General features: G+C 46.7%; 1 protein-coding gene across 6 annotated transcripts in view; it reads left to right on the top strand.

Annotated features, from left to right (window-relative positions):
• Positions 1 to 3529: 3529 nt before the first annotated feature.
• Positions 3530 to 19915, top strand: part of LOC108930685 (beta-1,4-mannosyl-glycoprotein 4-beta-N-acetylglucosaminyltransferase-like) — a 28108-nt gene continuing 11722 nt past the window's right edge. The window contains exon 1 of one of the 6 annotated variants that reach the window (XM_029246537.1): positions 3530 to 3949. Coding sequence is in view for 2 of the 6 variants with exons in the window: in XM_029246535.1 (XP_029102368.1) it covers positions 8387 to 8412 (26 nt within the window). In the remaining 4 variants the exon portion in view is untranslated. Of the gene's footprint in view, positions 4366 to 5207; positions 8413 to 17507; positions 17688 to 19915 lie in introns of those variants that run through there. The other 5 variants (XM_018746061.2, XM_029246535.1, XM_018746057.2 and 2 more) reach the window with 5 other exon arrangements.

Raw genomic sequence — 19915 nt, 5'->3', positions numbered from 1 at the left:
TGATAGCGTAGTAGGTAGAGCTACTGCCTTTGAATCCAGAAATCACAAGACTGAATACCACCTACTTCTGTAGTACCCTTGGATAAGGTACTTGATTATCTGCTCCAGTAAGGGTTACCCAGCTATGTAAATGGGGAAATCGCTGTAGGCAGCTTAACAACATAAGTTGCTTTGGAGAAGTTAATGTATTGTGGAGCAAATTACAACTGCTCCAGCTATATCACACTGTAGTGCTCTGGGTTTGAATGGGGGACAGAAAGATGCATGGACAGCATTTATTACGGACATTTATTGGAACACCAGCACACAGCGAGAGGTATCGGCACAAACCAATGGAAATAATGCTCTTGGTCTGAGGATACCTTTTCCTCAAGGACCTGCAGCCTGCTTATAGCCTTTCTCAAGCTTTTCTTAACCTCCTCACACTGTCAGACAAGGACTCACCCCCGTTATAATCCCTTTCAGCCCCCACAGCGGTTGGACAACTATTTTACATCTTCCCCACACTTCCCAACTTTTTACAGTAAACATCTGTTTCTGCTTGAACATGACACTCCTCAGTAACGCAAATCATTACAGTTCATTTTTTTAAAATCCAATCACTGTTTAACAGAGTGCTCTTCTGCAGGCAACTTTACTGCACTTAGCATTTTTTTCTAAATAGTCAAAATTATTGTTGGCTGATCATTACTATCAGATTTCTTAAGTATTGTGAGGTTGAGGTTGTTTCATGGGCGGGATAGTAACACTGCAGAGAGCAGTTGTCCCTCAACAAAAGTGGTTAACTAGGGAAATAAAACACAAATAGAGTGCAGATTCCTTTAAGCAGACAATAAAACTGGGAGAAAAACAGAAAAGAAACCCCTTTTTAGTAAAAACACTTAGCCACACCAGGAATGTGGAGCCCAGGCTTCAGTTCAGCTGCCATATATATATATTGTGTCCAGCTGACTCGCAGCTGGAGGAAGTCGTGGAGAATTGGCCTAGGGAGGCCTTTGTGAACTGTGCATTAAGTATATATCAGTTACAGTTCTACCCCCTTCCTGCTCACACGGTATGGGGTGTTTGTGGTCACTGTCTGCTTCCTCTGCCAGCTTGTCTCTGTTGTTGGAATAAGAAGAATAGTGTCTTTGGTGGGTGGCATGGTGGCACAGCAGGGAGAACTGGTGCCTCACAGCTCATGGGCTCTGGGTTCCAGACTCACTCAGTTTATATTGACTTTGCATGTTACCTTCTTGGTTATCTCGACCCTTTACAGGGTGTACCCTGCCTCACACCCTATGCTTACCTGGATAGGCTCCAGACCACTGCAACCCTTGTTAGAGTCATTATCTCTGCACTCAGGGGTTGCAACTTTGGAATCCCCCCCTCTACTGTAATTCCTTTGAGCAAATTAGTTACCCTGAATTACTCCAGTAAAATTTATCTTGTTGAATAAATGGGTGAATCAATGTAAGTTGCATAATGGAGTAAGTTGCTTTGGGGGAAAGTGTCAGTTAAATGAATAAATGTGAATACAATGTAAAAATACAATGGATGGATGAATATTCAATGTGTCTGTGCACCTTTTGTGTTTTATGTATATGCACTTTACATTTTCTTTTGATCTTGGAGGAAGACAAAATCTAGAAAAAAATTGTGTTTATTTGTTATCTAGGCTTCCTGCTCAGTTTTACACAGCACTCCACTCACATTCTTGCTCCTTCACATCTACAGACATTTCATTGAGAAAGGAGCTGCGGTTTGTCTTTTATTTCTTGGGATCATGAAAAATTTATTTTTAATCCAAATGTCTTACTGTGAAACGGACCGAAGACATTAAAGTACTCCCTATCATGGTATTTGGATGTGGCACAAAATCCTCTCTTGTCTCAGTGGACGGTTCTGTCAGTTTCTTGCTCATGCATTCTCCTACTGCTGCCTCAGCTGTATAGTCAGTGTTTTCAGGCTCAAACCCCACAGAGAGTGGACAGTGACAGCTGAGCAGCTGGATCTGAGAAAGGAGAAAGGCACTGCTAGTCATTGACTCCACTCAAAGACTGATCACTAGTAAAGGCCAGGGTGCACAAGGATGGTCTCTAGATATTTCTTACTCTGTGGCAGCTGTGGTCTCTTATAATGGGCAGGTTTGCATTTTCCATATTTTGTTATTCATATATAGACTGTGAAGACTGTGCATGACCAAAACAAAAGTGGTCTGAAAAAGCATTTTATTTTATATTAAGTTAAAAATTGATGACGACATTGAAATTCCTCAGTATATATTAAAAATGTTTTAATGCTGCTGCATTTCATCACAGTTGTCATGCTTTTTTGTTGTATGTTGCTTATCTGTTCTCATACTTTATTTGCAGGAAGTCAAGCAAAAAAAAGTTGAAATAGTGGTTTTTAGTCTTGCTTTTGTAATATCATAATAAAAAAGGATATGTGTTTACTGTAAATGTGCTTATCATGGGGTTATACCAGTTCGTAATTCAGTTGACGGTAGACGGTTGGTGGTATTTGTTTATTGTCCTTTTCCTCCATTGCATTTTGGGACTCGGCAGTTTTTGCTGACATTTGTGTCGAGTGTTTCATTTCCTTGCCCTGGTCTCCGTGCAGAGAAGCAGATCATTTTCTGGTCTTTTGTAAAGGACTAAAAGTATCTCGTGGATATTTTAAGTTTTGATAGCGAAAGAGTACTTAATACACCAACTTGACCAAAAAGCTGTAAAAAAAACCTGTCATTACCATGATATTGCTGCACATCATTCATCATAAATCATACATTTCTCTTTTTGATCAATAAGCAAACTGAATTCTGATAACAACAAAGACTTATGACAGGGTACTGGCAGTGGCATTTTAAAAAAAAAAATTTTATTAAGTGAAATAATATGAGAATAATACATTTTGCAATAGTTTTTTGCATCATGAACCATGGCAACACCTCAGCCCACAGCACTATCTTTAGATGAAAAGCCAATTTCACTTTAAGAACCGGCTTAAAAACGTCTGACTAATTACATTTATTGGGGCAGCAGGTGGTGTAGTGGCTAGAGCCACTCCTCCTCAATTACTAAAGTTAAACTTCCCCAGCTGTAAAAAATGATAAATCATTGTAAGAGACTTTACAGAAAACATCACCGCAATAAATAGCTACAACTCTTTCTGTATAGGATTGGGACTTTTCCCCCTGTTGTTCTAAAAAATGGTCAAGAATAGGCTACAGTATGTAGCCCTGAGATGACTTAAGGGAATCGCTTGAACTATACTATGTAAACCATTATGCAGATCCTCAGTCTGTCCTTTTAGAATATAATTTTACTTTAAAAATAGCCCATCTTCACATCCCCCTCGTCTTAGCACAGTACATGTACGACTAGTATTGTAACGTATACAGTACTGCACAACTTCCCGCCCGCTGATGACTTGCATTTCTGACATACGAACATTCTATTCGCAGATGTGAATTCGGGAACTGAAAGTATTGTAAATCGAAACGCCTTTCAGCGAAGGAAGGGGACGTGGGGGGTTGGGGGGTCTTTCCCCGGGCCCCGGGACTGGCCCACGCGCGCGATTATTGTTTACAGCGCAGCTGTCACTCACACACCGCCCACCCCCCAAGGAGGAACTGCACGCTCGTGGAAAGGGAAGGGTCTGCACGAAGGGGGTCCACCGTCTTTCTTTGTAAGAGCGGAAGGGCGTCATTTTCGCCGCTGAACGCGGTGGGACTAGTCCCGGGGAGGGGGAGGGTGTGGGGGTGGTACGCAGATAACGGACACGGAGGATGCGGGAGGTTCGGGGGGGGGGGCGGCCTGTTGGAGAGCTGTTTGAGCGCTGTGAAGGGCTCTGGGTGATATCGCCCCTTCCTGCCATCATCACAAACCGGTCTGGACGCGTTCCTGACACGCTGATCGCCATGGACGCGGCGGGAGCGACGCACACATGAAGGACCTCGTCTTCCTTGGTTATTATGTTGTGTGCATTTCATTTTGAGATTTATTTTCTTTCTTCTTCTCTTTTTTCATTATTATTTTTTTAACCGCAAGCTTTAAAGGGACAGGGTGCTCGAGGCGCTCATGCCGGGCTTCTTTGCTCGCGATCTCGGAGGCGCGCGCGCGCGTCGCCGCACAGCGCGAATCGTTACGGCGCGGCTCGCTGTAAGACGGCGATCGGATGTGGAGCCTTCTGGGGATTTTACTCCCAACGCGCCGGCGATCTGATCAGCAGCCAGTGCTGAAGCTCGCATGAAAGCGGGCTGTCACTGGATGTGTTTTTCTTGTTTTGTTGTTGTTGCTGCTTTTGCCTCCCACGGCGACGGACGGTGTGAGAGAGCGGCTCGTGATCCGCAGTGAAGCTCTGATGCACCTCCGCAGGAGATGGGTAAGATGTTATTCGTGTCGCGAGGACCTGCAGATGATGATGATGATGATGATACGCTGCAGTCATGGTGGGCATCGCGAGCTGCCTGTTCGGACAGATGTGCGTTAACCATGAATGAGGCACACGGGTAGTAGGGCTTGTCAACAAGCGACAGGATAATAAAAACATGGTGATGATCATGATGTGAGGCGCTGCAGCGGGGTTGGTGAGTTGGGCTTCTTGCTCTTCTCCTGTCTCGGGAAAATCCCGTAACCACTGACTTAGTACCTGCACCTGGTTCTTGTTTTTTTTTTTTTTTTCGGTCACGTACAGTTATCCTTGGCTTGGTCTTTCCCCCCCCCCCCTCGTATAGACTACTACCATGATCGTTCGTCTGTGGTCACGTGCTCCTGTGATATTTTGGAAACGTTCCAGATGATTCGAGAAATTCCGCGAGACGAACGGGTGATGTACTACAACAATCCCCACCCTCCCCCACCCGGAGTGGGCACGCGACCCAGATTCGCCCTCCGCTTCCACACTGCGCCCACAGTCAGTGAAAAAATACTGAGAAAAGAATTGACACACTGAGGACTGAGTGTGTGTGTTCGGGGGGGGGGCGTGTCTAACACACCGCTTCCAGAATGTAATGGGAATGTGTGTTTGTTTGGCCTCATTGCGACTTGATTGCAACAACAGCGGCTGCAACAGAAGAGCCAAAAATGAACGAGTCTATTTACCTGTTGGCCCTCACACTCATTGCACTGTATGCTTGAGTGAGTACAAGGTGCAGCACAACCCTGCTATTACATCATTACATCCAGTGAAGAAGTGACATCAGAGGAATGGTACCCTGACATGGTGGTATAGGAACCTGTATAGGATATACACAGTGTATGTACTGTATGTGTAGGGTCTCAATAATTTTCCTGCATTTTTTTGGGTTATGTGAAGTCTGTAATAATCGGTGGGATATTGGTGTTTTTTTTTTTTTTCATAACTCGTCGTCTAGGGTTGTATTTTATTCAACTTTGTGACCGTAGCCCAAGGCAGAGCTTGCTCTCAGATTGGATGAGCTCCGGAAATCCGAGTGAGCGACTTATGCCCACAATTTAGTTCGGTCCATGTTGGTCAAGGGTCTCAGGCCGTGAGTGCTGAGGAGCACGGGGCGTCTTGAACTTCGCTGTGAAATTGCAGTTGTGACAAAGTGCCAACTCAAAGGCAGATGCTGGATGTGTGGTGAGATGCAGCGGGAGTGCCGCTCTAGGCTCTGGAGATCCACCAAAATTCTGTTTGCCGGGGTTCCTCACAAAAACCAGTGAGCATGACGCAAGCATAAAAATGGATGTGTTGAGGAAACAGAAGATGTCACGGCACCCCACCCACCCTTCCTCTCAACATGACCTTAACCTGGCGAGTGATGTTCACTAGCAAAATGGTGCAATCGAGCAAGAAGGCTGTGCTTTCATAACCACACATCTATATCTAAAGCTCTTCATCTGTTGCTGATGCACTTCGGTTTGCTTGCATTTGTGCGTCACTTTGCGACAAAGCACCCGCTAAATGTGTAAACGTGTAAATGTACTTCCGGACTAAATGCTGAAGTGGCAAAGGTGATCGCACTTCTGTCCAGTTGGCTGGTTGTTAATGCCCACGTTATTTCCTGTGTCTGTCGTCAAGGACAGACACGAGGTTGGACAGAAACCGATTTCCTGTGTTTATGTCAGATATTTTCTCTGGTAGTTTTTCTTGACAGCAAGGTATTTTCATGAAGCATTTCCTATTGAGTGGCCTATGCAAAGATTCAACAGTAGGGCCCATTACTGGGCTTGAACCAGCAACACCAAGGCCTTTAATTCTACCCCACCCACTGTCCTGCAGCAGGCCATGTCTGTCTGTTAAATATGGATTTTGTCTTAGACAAAAGGTTGTGCAAAAGCTGAAAAAGAATGGTTTGAATCTCAGACCGAACGGTCGGCAGCTCAAGAGCAGTGCAGAAGTCTTATGAAAATGGAAACCGCTCATTTGCTGTTGCAACGGCAAGTCTCCCTCACAGCTCCTGTGTTTGCTCTCTTTTGTCATGCCGGTGTCAACTGTCAGGTGTGTCCAGCAGTTTTCTTCTACCGGCTCCTGGGGGAAACTGACCCTGAACTGTGCTTGACCTATTGTGTGTGTGTGTGTGTGTGCGCGTGTGTGTGTGGGTGTGTGTGAGAGACAGCACACTGTTCCCTTTGTATCGTCACAACTGGGTATAGTAGGCGATTGTACTTGAATAGATTCCTTCTAAAAAATGCTGAGCAAAATATGTGTGGTTTTTTTGTACTTTCAGTATGACTAGTTTTATAGCCTAACGTAGAATAACATACCAGCAAAGAAAAAAAAAAAAAACAGCTCCAAATATGTCAGAATGAAGCGGAAACAACACGTTTTCATTCTGTGTTTCTCCTTCAAGATGTTTGACAACTGTGTTTGCAAATTAAGGTTTGCCATTACCTTACATTAGGTTTAAAAAAGAAAATATGCACCAGACTGTGTCTTTTGTTGTTTGAGGGGGGTCGAATGTAATACTGTAAATGAAGCGCACACCGGCTGTTAACCAATCAAAGTTCTTATTGGCTGTTATTATTATTATTATTATTATTTATGTTTTTTTTTTTTTTTTAAATGTGTTACTGTGTTTCCAGGCGGTTGCCGGGACAGCTGTCATCTCCGCGGGGCTGGTGAAGGTGGGGGGCAGTGTCATTTGGATTACTTTGGAAATTAATTTCATCAGGGAAAATGCTGCTTTGGCTTAGAGGCCCGTGCTCTTAAAAGGGATGGGGGTTGGGAGAAGAGCTGCTCGGAAGTGCGTCCTCACCGCAGCAAGGTCTTCGCCATTGTCTCTGTCCATTGGTGAATGTTTAGACACGTGTCCTTAGGTTTTCAGTATTCCACAACAGTGTCGGCCAAGTAGTATGCTAGTTGTTGTATATCATTGGATTAAAGTGTCTGCTGTATCATAAATGAAGAGGTAAATGTGTTGAGTAGACAGATGATGTTTGTCTGAGTTGTGGATGCTGCCCATCTCTGTTGGCTGGCACATAGGAATGCCTTGGACAGCCATGCTTTATCTTGTCCCAGAGGTCCCATTTCTGGCTGAGGTCAACGTTCGGCGATGTCACCCGTCCAAGAAAACGTGGGCTTGGCTGCTGTGGTTAGTCAGGACACCATAGACTGCTGCAAGGAAGGCGTCGTGCTCGCTGTGCAGAGCTCGTGGTGTCTGCCTTACTTGGACACTGGCCCCTATCCAGCTGTAACATCCTCACTGTTAACACAGCAAAGCGCTGAAGATCAGTGACCAGTACAAAGTGTGAGTCCACCTGGTGAACAGCTGTATTGAATGAACTGGACAGCCAGTTCATTCAAGAGTGAAATCCAGTCGACACACAAGTGTCCCACATCTCTTTGACCTTCTGGAGAAGATGTGTGAAGACACTGCACCTCGATTGCTCAGCCAGCTTCTTAATGAAATACCTTGTGATAAATTTGTTTCCTACAATGTGTCCTCACACTGTTTCACTGGTACTGCACCAGTAACCGGTGTGTGTTTTTCCAACAGACCTGCACGTGCATGTTATTCCTAGAAATGGAGACGCATGGTGAACGTGTGGTAACTGGGATGTTATTGTTCATCTGTCTATTAATCACACTGGGAGCTCGGTCAGTGCACCTTCCATCGTGCTCTATCCACAGGGCTTCATTTCTAAACGAAACAAGGTGCAGCTTGGCAGGGGTTAGGCAGTGGGATCGCGGCCGAGGTGCTTTGCCATGACAGGAACAGGCTCCTTTGCGTTCTGGCAGCCGGGATTGCTGAAAATCCTGTTTGGCATTTGTTTGCAAAGAGCAGCGAGCGGAGCCTCCAGTGGGATGGACTCCGGTGCAGTCGCTGTGTACTGACGGGGAGCTGTTTCCGTTCTTCCGTCCGGTGGCACCCTGAAGGGATCATAGCTTTCTCTTCTCTTGGCTTTTGGGAGGAGATCGGAGTCTCCAGAGAGCAGTCGCCATGCCGAGGCTCTTACCACTTCGACGGTGAGTTTGTCTCCCGCTGCTGTTGGAAACGTGATGTGGGTGTGTGTGGATGGATGGATGCCTACAACTAGAGCTACTGTCTGAGAGTCGCTTACCCATCTGTTGTCTGCTGGCACAGTGCTACAGCTGCCACCTTCAGGTCTGACAGTTACAGGTTCAGATTCCACCCACTGCTGTGATGGCGCTGAGTAAGGTGCTTACCGAAATTGCTCCAGTAAGAATTACCTACTGTATCAATGGGTAGATCGCTGTAAGCTGGTCTGAGCAAAAATCTCAACTAAATGAATATTAGGGATGACAAGTAACGTAGTTGTTGGAGCTGCTGCCTCTGGACTCAGAGGTAGCATGTTTGAATCCAGACAAAATGTCTTTTAGTTGGGAAAGTGTCACAGCTAAAAATAGTTTTGTTTTTTTTCCTTATTTAACTTTTTTGGTAATGCTGTAGTAAAGTAAGTGAAACTTTGATTTATGCACAGCTGTTGGTCTTTGGGTTTGGACAGGAGTTCAAGTCCAGCTCAGTCTGTATGGAGTTGTTGCTCTGGTTTCCTCCCACAATCCAAAGACATATGTTTCTGTGGGCATGTTTCACACTATGGGCAGTTGTGTCTGTGTGAGTGAATGAGTGTGTGTGATTGCCGTGTAATGGACTGGTGTCCTGTACAGGGTGTACCATGCCTCACCCCCTTTCCATCTGGGACAGGCTCCACACCACTGAGACCCTGCATTGTACAAGTGATTACTAATACTGAATGAATTGACTTGAAACTGTTTTGCCTAATACTAGGTTGAAAGTGATAATTAATCATAATGCAAAAAAGATGAACCAGGGAGCTGGTGCCATGTGAGCAAAGCACAGCTGTGTTGATTGCATTTTGCTGGTTTGTAGCAGTTTTGCAGCTGCGTGTCTTGTTGAGAGTGCTTCCCTGTCATGTTGTGGGCAGTAATGTGATAACTAAGACAACCGGGTTGACAGGTCAAGCGATATATTGCGGAAAACCAACTTTATCGGTTTCGTGCAGCAGCACCTTGTTTGAATATGTGCTGTTATCAGTGTGTCGTACACTAAAGTACTCTGCGCTCAAACAAGGCTGACAAGGGCACCCCTTCTTTTATTTGTTCAAAAACCCCCGGGTTACTGCTGTTTAGTGCGTAAGAATGCAGTTTGAAGGTGACCCTCCTTTCGATCAATGTTCTTCACTCAATCTTATTGACACGTGAGCAGTTAGTGATAGTAGGGCTTACTGACCATTTTTCATTCCACTGTTATTGATCACGGTCTTCAAATGCAGGAGTGGCTCCATAAGCTGCTCAAGGCTCAGGTCCCACCTCCTTCTGTAATACCCTGGAACAACGTTCTTACGCTGAAATGCTCCAGTAATAATTACTCAGCTGTCAAAATGGATAACTAATTATAAAAATCTTAACATTGTTAGAGTGAATAACTAACCAAATAGCTATGACATACGTGCACATTTACATTTTTTTTTAATTCTAAGAAGAGCATTCTTGAGAGTGGAACTCTGGGGGGAAATAAGAGTCGTCTGTGTGGTTGTCTCAGCATAGGTGCCGGGTATATTGTTGTGACGGCAGAGCTGAACACAAAGAAACTAGGTTATGTTTTGTCAAAATGAGAATAGAATGGGTGAGACAGGAGGGGCTGTATTTTTGATGCCGCCCTGGCTGTGGGGCAGAAAAAAGAGGCTATTGTGTACGAAGAGGCACAAATGAGCACCGTGATATTTGAGAGACTGGCGGTGAAGGACAACATCGAGAAAGGGCCCCATTGTGTATGGATTCATGACCGGATCCTCGAGCCATGGTGGCGCGCAGCCTGGCATCGTACCCGGCGCCGCCGACACATGTATATACCTGCTGTGGCCTGATACACCCTAACTCGCCACCTTCGACTGGCGGGGTCATGAAGGGAGTGGCTCAGTGGAGCTGTTACCACTTCTGTCTTATGTGCCTTTCCTGTGGTCCATGCTGCAGCGCTTTGCAGACGCAGGCGAGGACATGCATGGGCAGAGGTGCTTCTGGAAACTGGATTGGACAACTTTAATGGATGTAGTGACTCACCCGTGGTTTTAAAGGAGAGAAAATGAGACCGAATGTTTGTTGAGCCCAGACACTTAACCAAGGGCAGTAGGTAGAATAGCGGTTAGAGCCATCAACTTATAATTGAAGGTCTTGGGTTTGAATCCCACTCCTGCGGTAGTACTCTTTATTAAGGTACTTACTTCAAGTTACATCAGTGAAAATGACCCAGCTGTATCAATGGGTAAATGGTTGTCAGTATAGGGCTAACAAATAATGTAGCTGTTATAGCTTCTGGGCTCAAGAGTTAGCATGTTTGAATCCCACCTTCTTCCGTAGAACCCTTGATCAAGGTGTGTACCTTGAATTCCTTCAACTAAAAGTACCCAGCTGTGTACGTGGGTAAAACATTGTGAGTCAGTTTTGGAGAAAAGCTAAATAATATAAGTATCTTAGTGTTAAAAACATTGTAAGTTGCTTTGGGAAAAGGTATCAACTAAATAAATGAATAAATTAAGTTGTTGTCATAGATTTCTAAGATCCAGGAGGGCCCTACTGTTTCAGCCTTCAGAAAAGTGCATACCTTGAACTGCCCAAGTGATTCGTCTCATTGTGTCAGTCAATAACATCTGTAAGTCCTTTACAGTAGACACACACAGCAAAAAAATAAATAAATACAAATGACCAAAATGTTTTTGTCAAAGCAAGTGAACTGACAACAGTCACTGAACCAGAAATCAGTTTAATTTAAGCTGACAGTTAATAGATACTGTAAATGTTTCTTGCTATCTTCTTTTTTTGAAAGAAGCCTTCAATATGTGTTGACTTAAGCAGTAATGTGGGACAAAAAACATTCATGATCTCTTAGTTTCCATGGTAATTTGAGAAAAACACTGATTTCTCTGCAAAAGGGTTTATTATTAGGTGCAGAAGAGTGTAGAACTGGGGGTGTCCCCTGCAGTGCAAAGTGAGCATTGAAGTCTATAGTAATTATGCATTGTATTATGGTGACATTGCAGAGAGGCTCGGGCACTTGGGTGTCACTTATTGGATGTTAAAGGCCACAGTGCTGGAGAGCATCACCATGGAAAAGCTACCAGTATAGAATCAAGAGGAGCGGCCAATTATTATTTGTGAAACAAGCAGCGACTTTGTTTGCAATCTGGAGTGAGGCAGCCCTTTTTGTAGGCATGCCATTGTGCTGCGTGCTTTTCCCCGAGACTCTTGCAACAGCAAACTACTAAGTACTCAGAGCTCACAGTTGTCTGCATGGAGATAAGGGGTGTTTAATCCAATTTAGTGGTCAAACTTTGAGTGAATGGAACAAAAACCAGAAATGGTGCCTTGAGCTCCAGCTCCAACTCCACCTCTGGCATGTAAGCTGCTTCGCTTGTGGGGCATGACACAAGCCCCTGTTTGGAAAGAAATGCTTTGACATATCTGTACTTGCGCCCTCACTGTCCCTGGCTGTCTGAAAATGCCCAAACACTTCCAACCTGTCTTTTGTGGGCTGACCGTTATACCACACAATGGTGAGCTACTTTCAGACATATCAGGGCCATCAAGGAATTTTTGTGTAATTTCAGGGGATTGTCTGCCAGTCCATTCGGTGCTTACTATAAATCGGACAGGAAAAATAGCTGGTAAAATGAGGGGACTTTTCTTCTGCCATGCCAGTCCAAACCTCCCAACTATAGGGTTCATTGCAGTGAGCTGTGTACTCTGCTGTTTTTATTCAGAATTTCAGCTATTAATAAATGCATGGTGGTAGTCAGGGAAGTAAGTTTTTAGGTAATGTAGGGATAAAAATTATAGGGGCTGGTATTCAGTGAAATTATGCACAAACTTAACTTGGTGACTAAGGTGTTTGAGCTAATAACACTACATAGAGTTCATTGGAAGTTGCTTTGGAGAAAAGCATCTGCTAAATGAATTGTAAATGTATATCGGGGGACACGTTAGATTTGGGTGAATGCAAGGAGAGGACATGTGGATGGAAAACTTTTGCATAAATATACAGTTTAAATTCAGGCAAAATTAGGGCAAATTGGACATAGACAGAAATATCTGGTGGACAAGAATTGGGTGATAAATCAGAATGATGCAGAGGGTTATTTATTAAGTACTTCAGATTTGGCCAGCAACATATTTACCCTTTTTTAAGCACACTGTAGCCGGATCCATGAAAATAAGGCTCTGTCTCTGGCAAACGAGGAAGCTACGGAGGCACATGGACGTACAATTGTGAGTGGGTCGGAAATCAGCAACATTTTCCACATTGCACAGAAAGCAAACAGAACAGTTTCTCATAATCTCTCCATCTGGCAAAGTTTCAAAACAATCTGTTGTTGCACCTTAATGGAAAGTCAGTGTATGCAACATTTCTAGGAAAGTGGTCATGTCAGCTGTGAAGTGGTGTTGTTGCTATGGAGAAGTGAATACAATGGAAATGAGACTTGGACAGAAGCCTACTCTTTTGTTTTGAGAAATCTCTGGGCTACTGAGGGAAGTTAGCTTCTGATTGGCTAGTGTTGGCCAATACTCGCTCCTGATTGGTGGAAGAGCCTTTGCTGGGTGGAAGGTGAACTGCTGGGACCACACAAAGGAGAAGGTGGGCAGGTTTAATCTGAGCGTTGTATCATGTTGATTTGTACAGAGATACAGAGAGATAGGTCACAGCTTTGGTTGCACTGTTGAGTTGGCACTTGGCTTCCTATACCGCCAGAGCGCCCCATGTATAGGCTCCTGTGAATGAGGGCAAGGCTGCCTCATGAAGAACTGTGCCACATAACAGAGAGGAATTCTTTAGAAGCATGGCCACAAGTTCCTTCTTCTGTGGAAGGCATAATGGGATCTACACTGGCATTTCTTTTTTTTTTTCTCATGCAGCTCTTCAAGTTGTCTTTTTGAAGCGAGCATGTTCTTTTATATTTAACCGATGCGTTTTTTGACGCTTCTTGTTTTTAAACAAATGCTCGCAGCTTGCTGAGTGCCAAATCAAACTTCTTTGTCGAGGCAGCAAAAATATTTTGAATGTGTACCATGGGGCTGTGGAAGAATTTAGGCTTGAGGACCAATGAAAACATTCCTTCTTTTGATCTTGAAAGATCTGAGTCTCGCTGTGGTAAACAAATGTACAAAGTTAACTGTGTCAGCCCAGTGGCGTGAAATCCAAGTCCTGTAGGACTGGTGCACTGTTCACACGCGCCTGCATTCTTTACCCAGGGTCAGACACTACAGCGCTATAGTACCAGGGTCAAAAACACCACTTTCCATTGACTCGCTGGGGTTATTGCTTATTTATTTGAAGTACAAACCCAGTTAGTGCTCCAATTTGAGTTGGCTTATGAATGAGGTTGTAATATGTAATGATTTAGATTTTTAACATCACCATCAAGGACAGTTCACTGTCTTAAGTGAATATGAAAGAATCTAAACAAATAAAACAGAGACTTCCAGTCTGACAGGGTTGAATAACAATTTAAAGCTTAGTTCATAACATAAAATGTATCTTCTGCTGGCTTTAGCAATAACACTGCATACCATCCACCAGCACGCTTCTCAAGAGATTTGTAGGCCACCTCTCCATGTTTCTATGTTTAGATAAATAGATAGATAGATAGATATACTTTATTGATCCCACAAGGGAAATTATTATGTTACAGCAGCAGAACACAAGTCAGATAAATACTTGCAATATATATTAAAAAAAAAAAAAAAATCTGAATCACATGATGTTCTTCTCCAACTCTGGGATATGTAATGACAAAATGAATTATGTTTATGGTTACTACCTGGTGTGTTTATGTCACACTTCCAACCACGTGCCCGGCGACCTCACCTGTGACTGATTAGGGAGGATGGGCATAAAAGTGGCAACACGGAAATGCCTGATTGCAGAACATCATCTTGAGAAGAAGCAGCTCGTCGCAATCTACAGCAAAGTCCCTTTCTCCTTGTCTCCTGTCTTGTTCCCTTCCTTGTCCTGTGCTCCTCCGGTTGGTTTCTCTGGCTCCTTGACCCTCTGCTTCGTGACTGTGACTCTGGCTTTTGTGTGCTTCCCTGAACAAAGTACAAAGATCGACCGACCCTCGCCTGTCCCTGACGCCGCTACTAGTCTGCTGCTTACAACTACAAAGCACTTGTGCTTGAATCCGTCAGCTTTCCTGAGTTCAGTATGACAGATTACTATATTTGAGATACTGAATTTAAATGGAAAGGGGTGCGGTGGCGCAGTGGGTTGGACCACAGTCCTGCTTTCCGGTGGGTCTGGGGTTCGAGTCCCGCTTGGGGTGCCTTGCGACGGACTGGCGTCCCGTCCTGGGTGTGTCCCCTTCCCCTTCTGGCCTTACGCCCTGTGTTGCCGGGTAGGCTCCCGTGACCCGTATGGGACAAGCGGTTCTGAAAATGTGTGTGTGTGTGTGAATTTAAATGGCACCTGGATTATGAGTGGCTAGCAGGTTTGCTTTTCATAGTTAGTGTTTTGTCTTTCCTACCTATGTGTTTGGATTTTATAGTTGTGGAACCCTGTATATGTTTGGATTATATTAAATCATTTTTAACAAGGCTTGTTACATGCAAAACAATGATATTGGTTAGATGTGTTTGAAAAATGGTACAGAAGACTTAAGTATTGAAGTAGTTGCGGAGATCCTGCAGATCAGTAGACATTCATGTCTTTGGTGTGAAAACTTCTTACTTTCACACTAAATGTCAATGTTGCAGCTGATTTGAGGGATGGATATGCTTGGGGTTGGGCCACGCCTCAGCTTTTCACCACAAATTTGGATAGCAGCCAAAGCAGAAGGCCTTGCATGTTGCATGCTAGCTGGTATCACACAGACACATCTACCGTCTTCTTCATCATCCTTGCTCGTGATGTGTGGAAAAGCAATACTAATCATGCTAAACACAAGCTGAACAGAAGTGGAGGTGTGGTTTTTCAGACACACTCTTTGAAAACCCATGTACACCACATGCATTTAGGAATTCGAGTTGCAGGTTCAGATCCGACCTCAGATTGACCTGTATGGTCTCCTTCTTGTACCTAGGCTTCATGCCGAATTCCAGAGACCTGGGGAAACTGAAGCTTCTTAATTACTCAAGAGGTTATATTAATTAAATGTCTATTCAACATCATAAAATTGATATGCCCGTGCAAAATAATTGAAGGACCCTGGCCATATGAATTAAAATGGCATTTTTGGATGTAACAACACGTAATGCTGATTCACCCAAGGAGGCTGAAACTTTGCACTGCACTCAGTTCATTTCCTTTCCTTTGCTATTTATTTTATTTAACTAAGTGGACAAGACTTAAATGGCCAGAGGTTTCCTGCTTCAGCTGTGCATGTTTGCTAATCACCTGATTAATTTCTTGTGCACTCCTTTGCACATTACCATTCTTCATTACCAGTATTGATTGCTCATTGCTATGTTGAAGATGTCATGGTTGCGCGTAGCAAGGACGGACTCAAGTGCAGAGTTGTCGTACACCGATGTTTAATAAAGCCAAATCAGAATCCAAAAGCAAAGTCGAGGGACAGGCGTGGGTCAGGAGATCAGTAAACGTGGTACAGAGGGCTAGGCAAAGAACGTGATCAAGAAAACACAAGCAAAGATCGATGTCGGAGTAGGTTCACAGTAGCACGGCTCGAAGGGAAACAAAGGAGGCAAAACAAGGTTCCGCATCTGGGCTTCCTCGGCTTCCCTCTTTATTGCCGTTCCCATTAGGAAACGGCAGGTGTCGCCGATGTGCAGCTGCGGGGAACGTGACAGTACCCCCCCCCCTCCACGGGTGGCCCCGGACGCCCTGGGCCGAGAAGGAGGGCGCCCCCGGGGGCGCGGGGCCGGGCACTCTGGATGGTCCCTGTGGAAGGCAGCAATCAGGTCGGGGTCCAGGATGTCCGAAACGGCTACCCAGGAACGTTCCTCCGGGCCGTACCCCTCCCAGTCCACCAGATATTGCAACCGACCTCTCCGTCGGCGAGAGTCCAGCAGGGTCCGGACCTTGTAGACATCGTCCCTTTCGAGGGGTAGCGAAGGCGTTGGTGTGGCGTCTACTGGTGGCTGATGCAGGGATACTCCTACCGGTTTTCAGAAGGGAGACATGGAACGTAAGGTGTACTCAGAGGTCAGGAGGCAACTGAAGGCAGTAAGTAACCGGGGTGACGCGATGCACTATCTTGAAGGGGCCGATGTAGCGGGCCCCGAGTTTCTTTGAGGGGACCTTCAGGTTAAGGTCTCGGGTGAAGAGCCAAAACTCTTTGCCCGGGCATGAACGAAAGGGTACGCCGGTGCCGGTCCGCCTGACGTTTGTGGCGTTCCGTACTGCGGAGCAGGTGGGACCGGACCGTCCTCCATACACGGGCGCTCTCGGTGTGCCACGTTTCCACGGCCTGAACAGGACACGGGGAGGTCTCTCTAGGGAACAGGACAGGTTGGTAGCCTAACACACACTGGGAGGGCAACATACCTGTGGATGTATGTGGTGCGGAGTTGTGGGCATACTCTGCCCAGGCCAGGTAGTGAGCCCATTGGTGCGGTCTTTGGGAACAGTAGGCTTGGAGAAACCTTGATACATCCCGCTGTAGGCGTTCTGCTTGGCCGTTGGCCTGCGGGTGGTATCCAGATGTAAGGCTGACTGTTACTCCGAGCCGTCCCCAAAAGGCCTTCCACACCCGAGAGGTGAACTGGGGCCCCCGATCTTTACAATGTCTTCGGGGAGTCCGTATAGTTTAAAGACTTGTTCAAACAGGATCTCCGATACCTCGAGAGCTGTAGGCAGCTTCGGAAGGGGCACCAGTCTACAGGCCTTGGAGAAGTGATCTATGACAGAGAGGATCACGGTCTTACCCTCGGAGACCGGCAGGTCCACTAGGAAGTCCAGCGCCACATGAGTCCAGGGTCGGGTCGGCGTAGGCAAGGGTTGTAGGAGGCCAGCCGCCATTCGGGTAAGATCCTTGTTTGAGCGCAGGTGGTGCAGGCCTGGACGAAGTCCCTGATGTCATCGGACATCGAAGGCCACCAGAACCGTCCTTGTACCAGGGAGAGGGTACGTCGGATCCCGGGATGCCCTGCCTCCGGAGCCTCATGGGCCCATTTCATCACTGCTGTGCGGAAGGAAATGGGCACATAAACACGGCCTGCTGGTTTCCCGTGTGGTTCTGACTCGCTGTCCTGGGCTTCTTGGATGTCCTGGAGGAGTTGCCAGTGGACCGGACCCACCACACATCCCTGAGGTAGGATCCTCTCTGGGTTGATGGGCATCAGTTCTGGGTCATGAATCCGCGATAAAGCATCGGCTTTCCTATTCTTGGTACCTGGTCGATAGGAAACAGTAAAGTGAAAACGGGTGAAGAACAGGGCCCCTCGGGCCTGTCAGGAGTTCAGCCTTTTCGCGGTCTCAAGGTATTCAAGGTTTCGGTGGTCCGTGAGTACCACAAAGGGATGGACGGCGCCCTCCAACCAGTGACGCCACTCCTCAAGCGCGAGCTTGATAGCAAGGAGTTCCCGGTTCCCAATGTCGTAATTACGTTCGGCGGGGGTCATCTTCCTGGAGAAGAAGGCACAGGGGTACAGCTTCGGAGGGTCCCCTTGCCTCTGGGACAGGACTGCACCCACCCCTACCGAGGAGGCGTCGACCTCCACCACAAATGGCAAGGAAGCGTCCGGCTGTTTCAGCACTGGGGCGGAGGTGAACCGTTTCTTTAAATCCTGGAAAGCCTTCTCCGCCTCCACCCCCCAAGGGAGTCTTCGGTCCTTGCTAGCCGTTAGTGCGGTAGGGGGAGCGGCTACTGAGTTAAAATTTCATATGAAGCGATGATAGAAATTGGCAAACCCGAGGAAGCGCTGGAGCGCCCTTACCGTGCTGGGTTGAGGCCAGGAGGTCACCGCGTCCACCTTCCTGGGGTCCATGGAGACTCCCTCCTGGAGATCTGGCGTTGGTGGACCTTGCATTTCTCTGCCTTGACATACAGTCGATGTTGTAGGAGCTGCCTGAGGACCACCTGGACCTGCTGGATATGCTGCTTTCGGGTCCTCAAGTAGATCAGTATATCGTCAAGGTAGACGATGACGCAGTGATTAAGGAAATCCCCCAACACATGGTTCAGAAAGGCCTGGAAAACCGAGGGGGCGTTAGGCCAAAAGGTATGACCCTGTACTCATAATGACCTAGTGTAGTGGAGAAGGCCGTCTTCCATTCATCCCTCTCACGGATCCGAACAAGGTTATACGCGCTACGGAGGTCTAATTTAGTAAACCAGGTTGACCCATGAATACCTTCCAAGGCCAAGGTGATCAATGGCAATGGGTGTGGGTATTTGACGGTTATTGCGTTCAACCCCCGGTAATCTATGCATGGCCTTAGTCCCCCGTCCTTCTTACCGATAAAGAAGAACCCTGCCGCCGCCGGTGACGTCGACGACCAGATCAGGCCGGCCTCGAGGGCCTCCCTGAGGTACTCCAGCATGGCCCGTTGTTCCGGCAATGACAGGGGATACACCCAACCCCGAGGTGGCGTGGTACCTGGTAAGAGATCGATAGCACAGTCCCAGGACCAGTGAGGAGGCAGTTCGGCTGCACGGGCCTTACTGAAGACTTCTCGTAGCTCCTCATAGTCCGGGGGACATAGTTCCCTCCTGAGCTGGTCCTCCTCTGGGCCGGATCCAACCGGCCAAGGTTGTCAATGGCGATGGTGGTCTCTACAAACCAGTCAAAGTCCCCATCCTCACCCCTGTACGTGAGCTTGTCCTGGACCCGGGGGTTCAGCCCTTTGCAGAAACAGGTGAGGAGGGCAGGAGAGTTCCATTCTCTCTTGGCCGCGAAGGGTCTGAACTCAAGAGCGTGCTCAGCCACGCTTCTATTTCCCTGGATGAGACGCATGAGACAATTACCCGCCGCGCGCCCCGCGTGCCGATGGTCAAAAACCGCTTTGAACTTCTCGCAAAAAGCGGCATAGGTAGTTCTTTGGCGAGTGCGCAACCCAGCGGCTGCCCATGCCTGGGCTGGACCGGTCAACAAGGACAGGACAAAAGCGATCTTAGCTGCGTCTGTCTGATACGTGCGAGGAGAACACTCAAAGACCAACTCGCACTGCATCAGAAAGTCCTGACATTGATCGGGCAAACCGTCATACTTCTGTGGGGTCGCAATCCTTGCGACCGTACCTGATGCCTCAGGTGGTGCGGGCGGGGGAGGCTCAGCAGGAGTTGCGGGTGCCGTCTGGGAGGCGGGTTGGAGAATACCTCTTGCCATGAGAGCCTGGATCAATCCTTCTATCGTTTCTTGTAGGCGCTGCAGTGACTGGTCTTGCGCTCCCAAAATGTCGCCTTGCGTGGCGAGTGCCGTACGCAGTTGCGCATACTCCACTGAGTCCTGGTAGCAGGCGGAACCTTCTGTCATGGTTGCGCGTAGCAAGGACGGACTCAAGCGCAGAGTTGTCGTACACCGATGTTTAGTAAAGCCA

The sequence above is a fragment of the Scleropages formosus genome, chromosome 20 (genome assembly GCF_900964775.1).
Source record: "Scleropages formosus chromosome 20, fSclFor1.1, whole genome shotgun sequence".
NCBI classification, from domain to species: Eukaryota; Metazoa; Chordata; class Actinopteri; order Osteoglossiformes; family Osteoglossidae; genus Scleropages; species Scleropages formosus.
The sequence above is the reverse complement of the archived record's forward strand: the minus strand, read 5'-3'. Positions and strand labels throughout refer to the sequence as shown.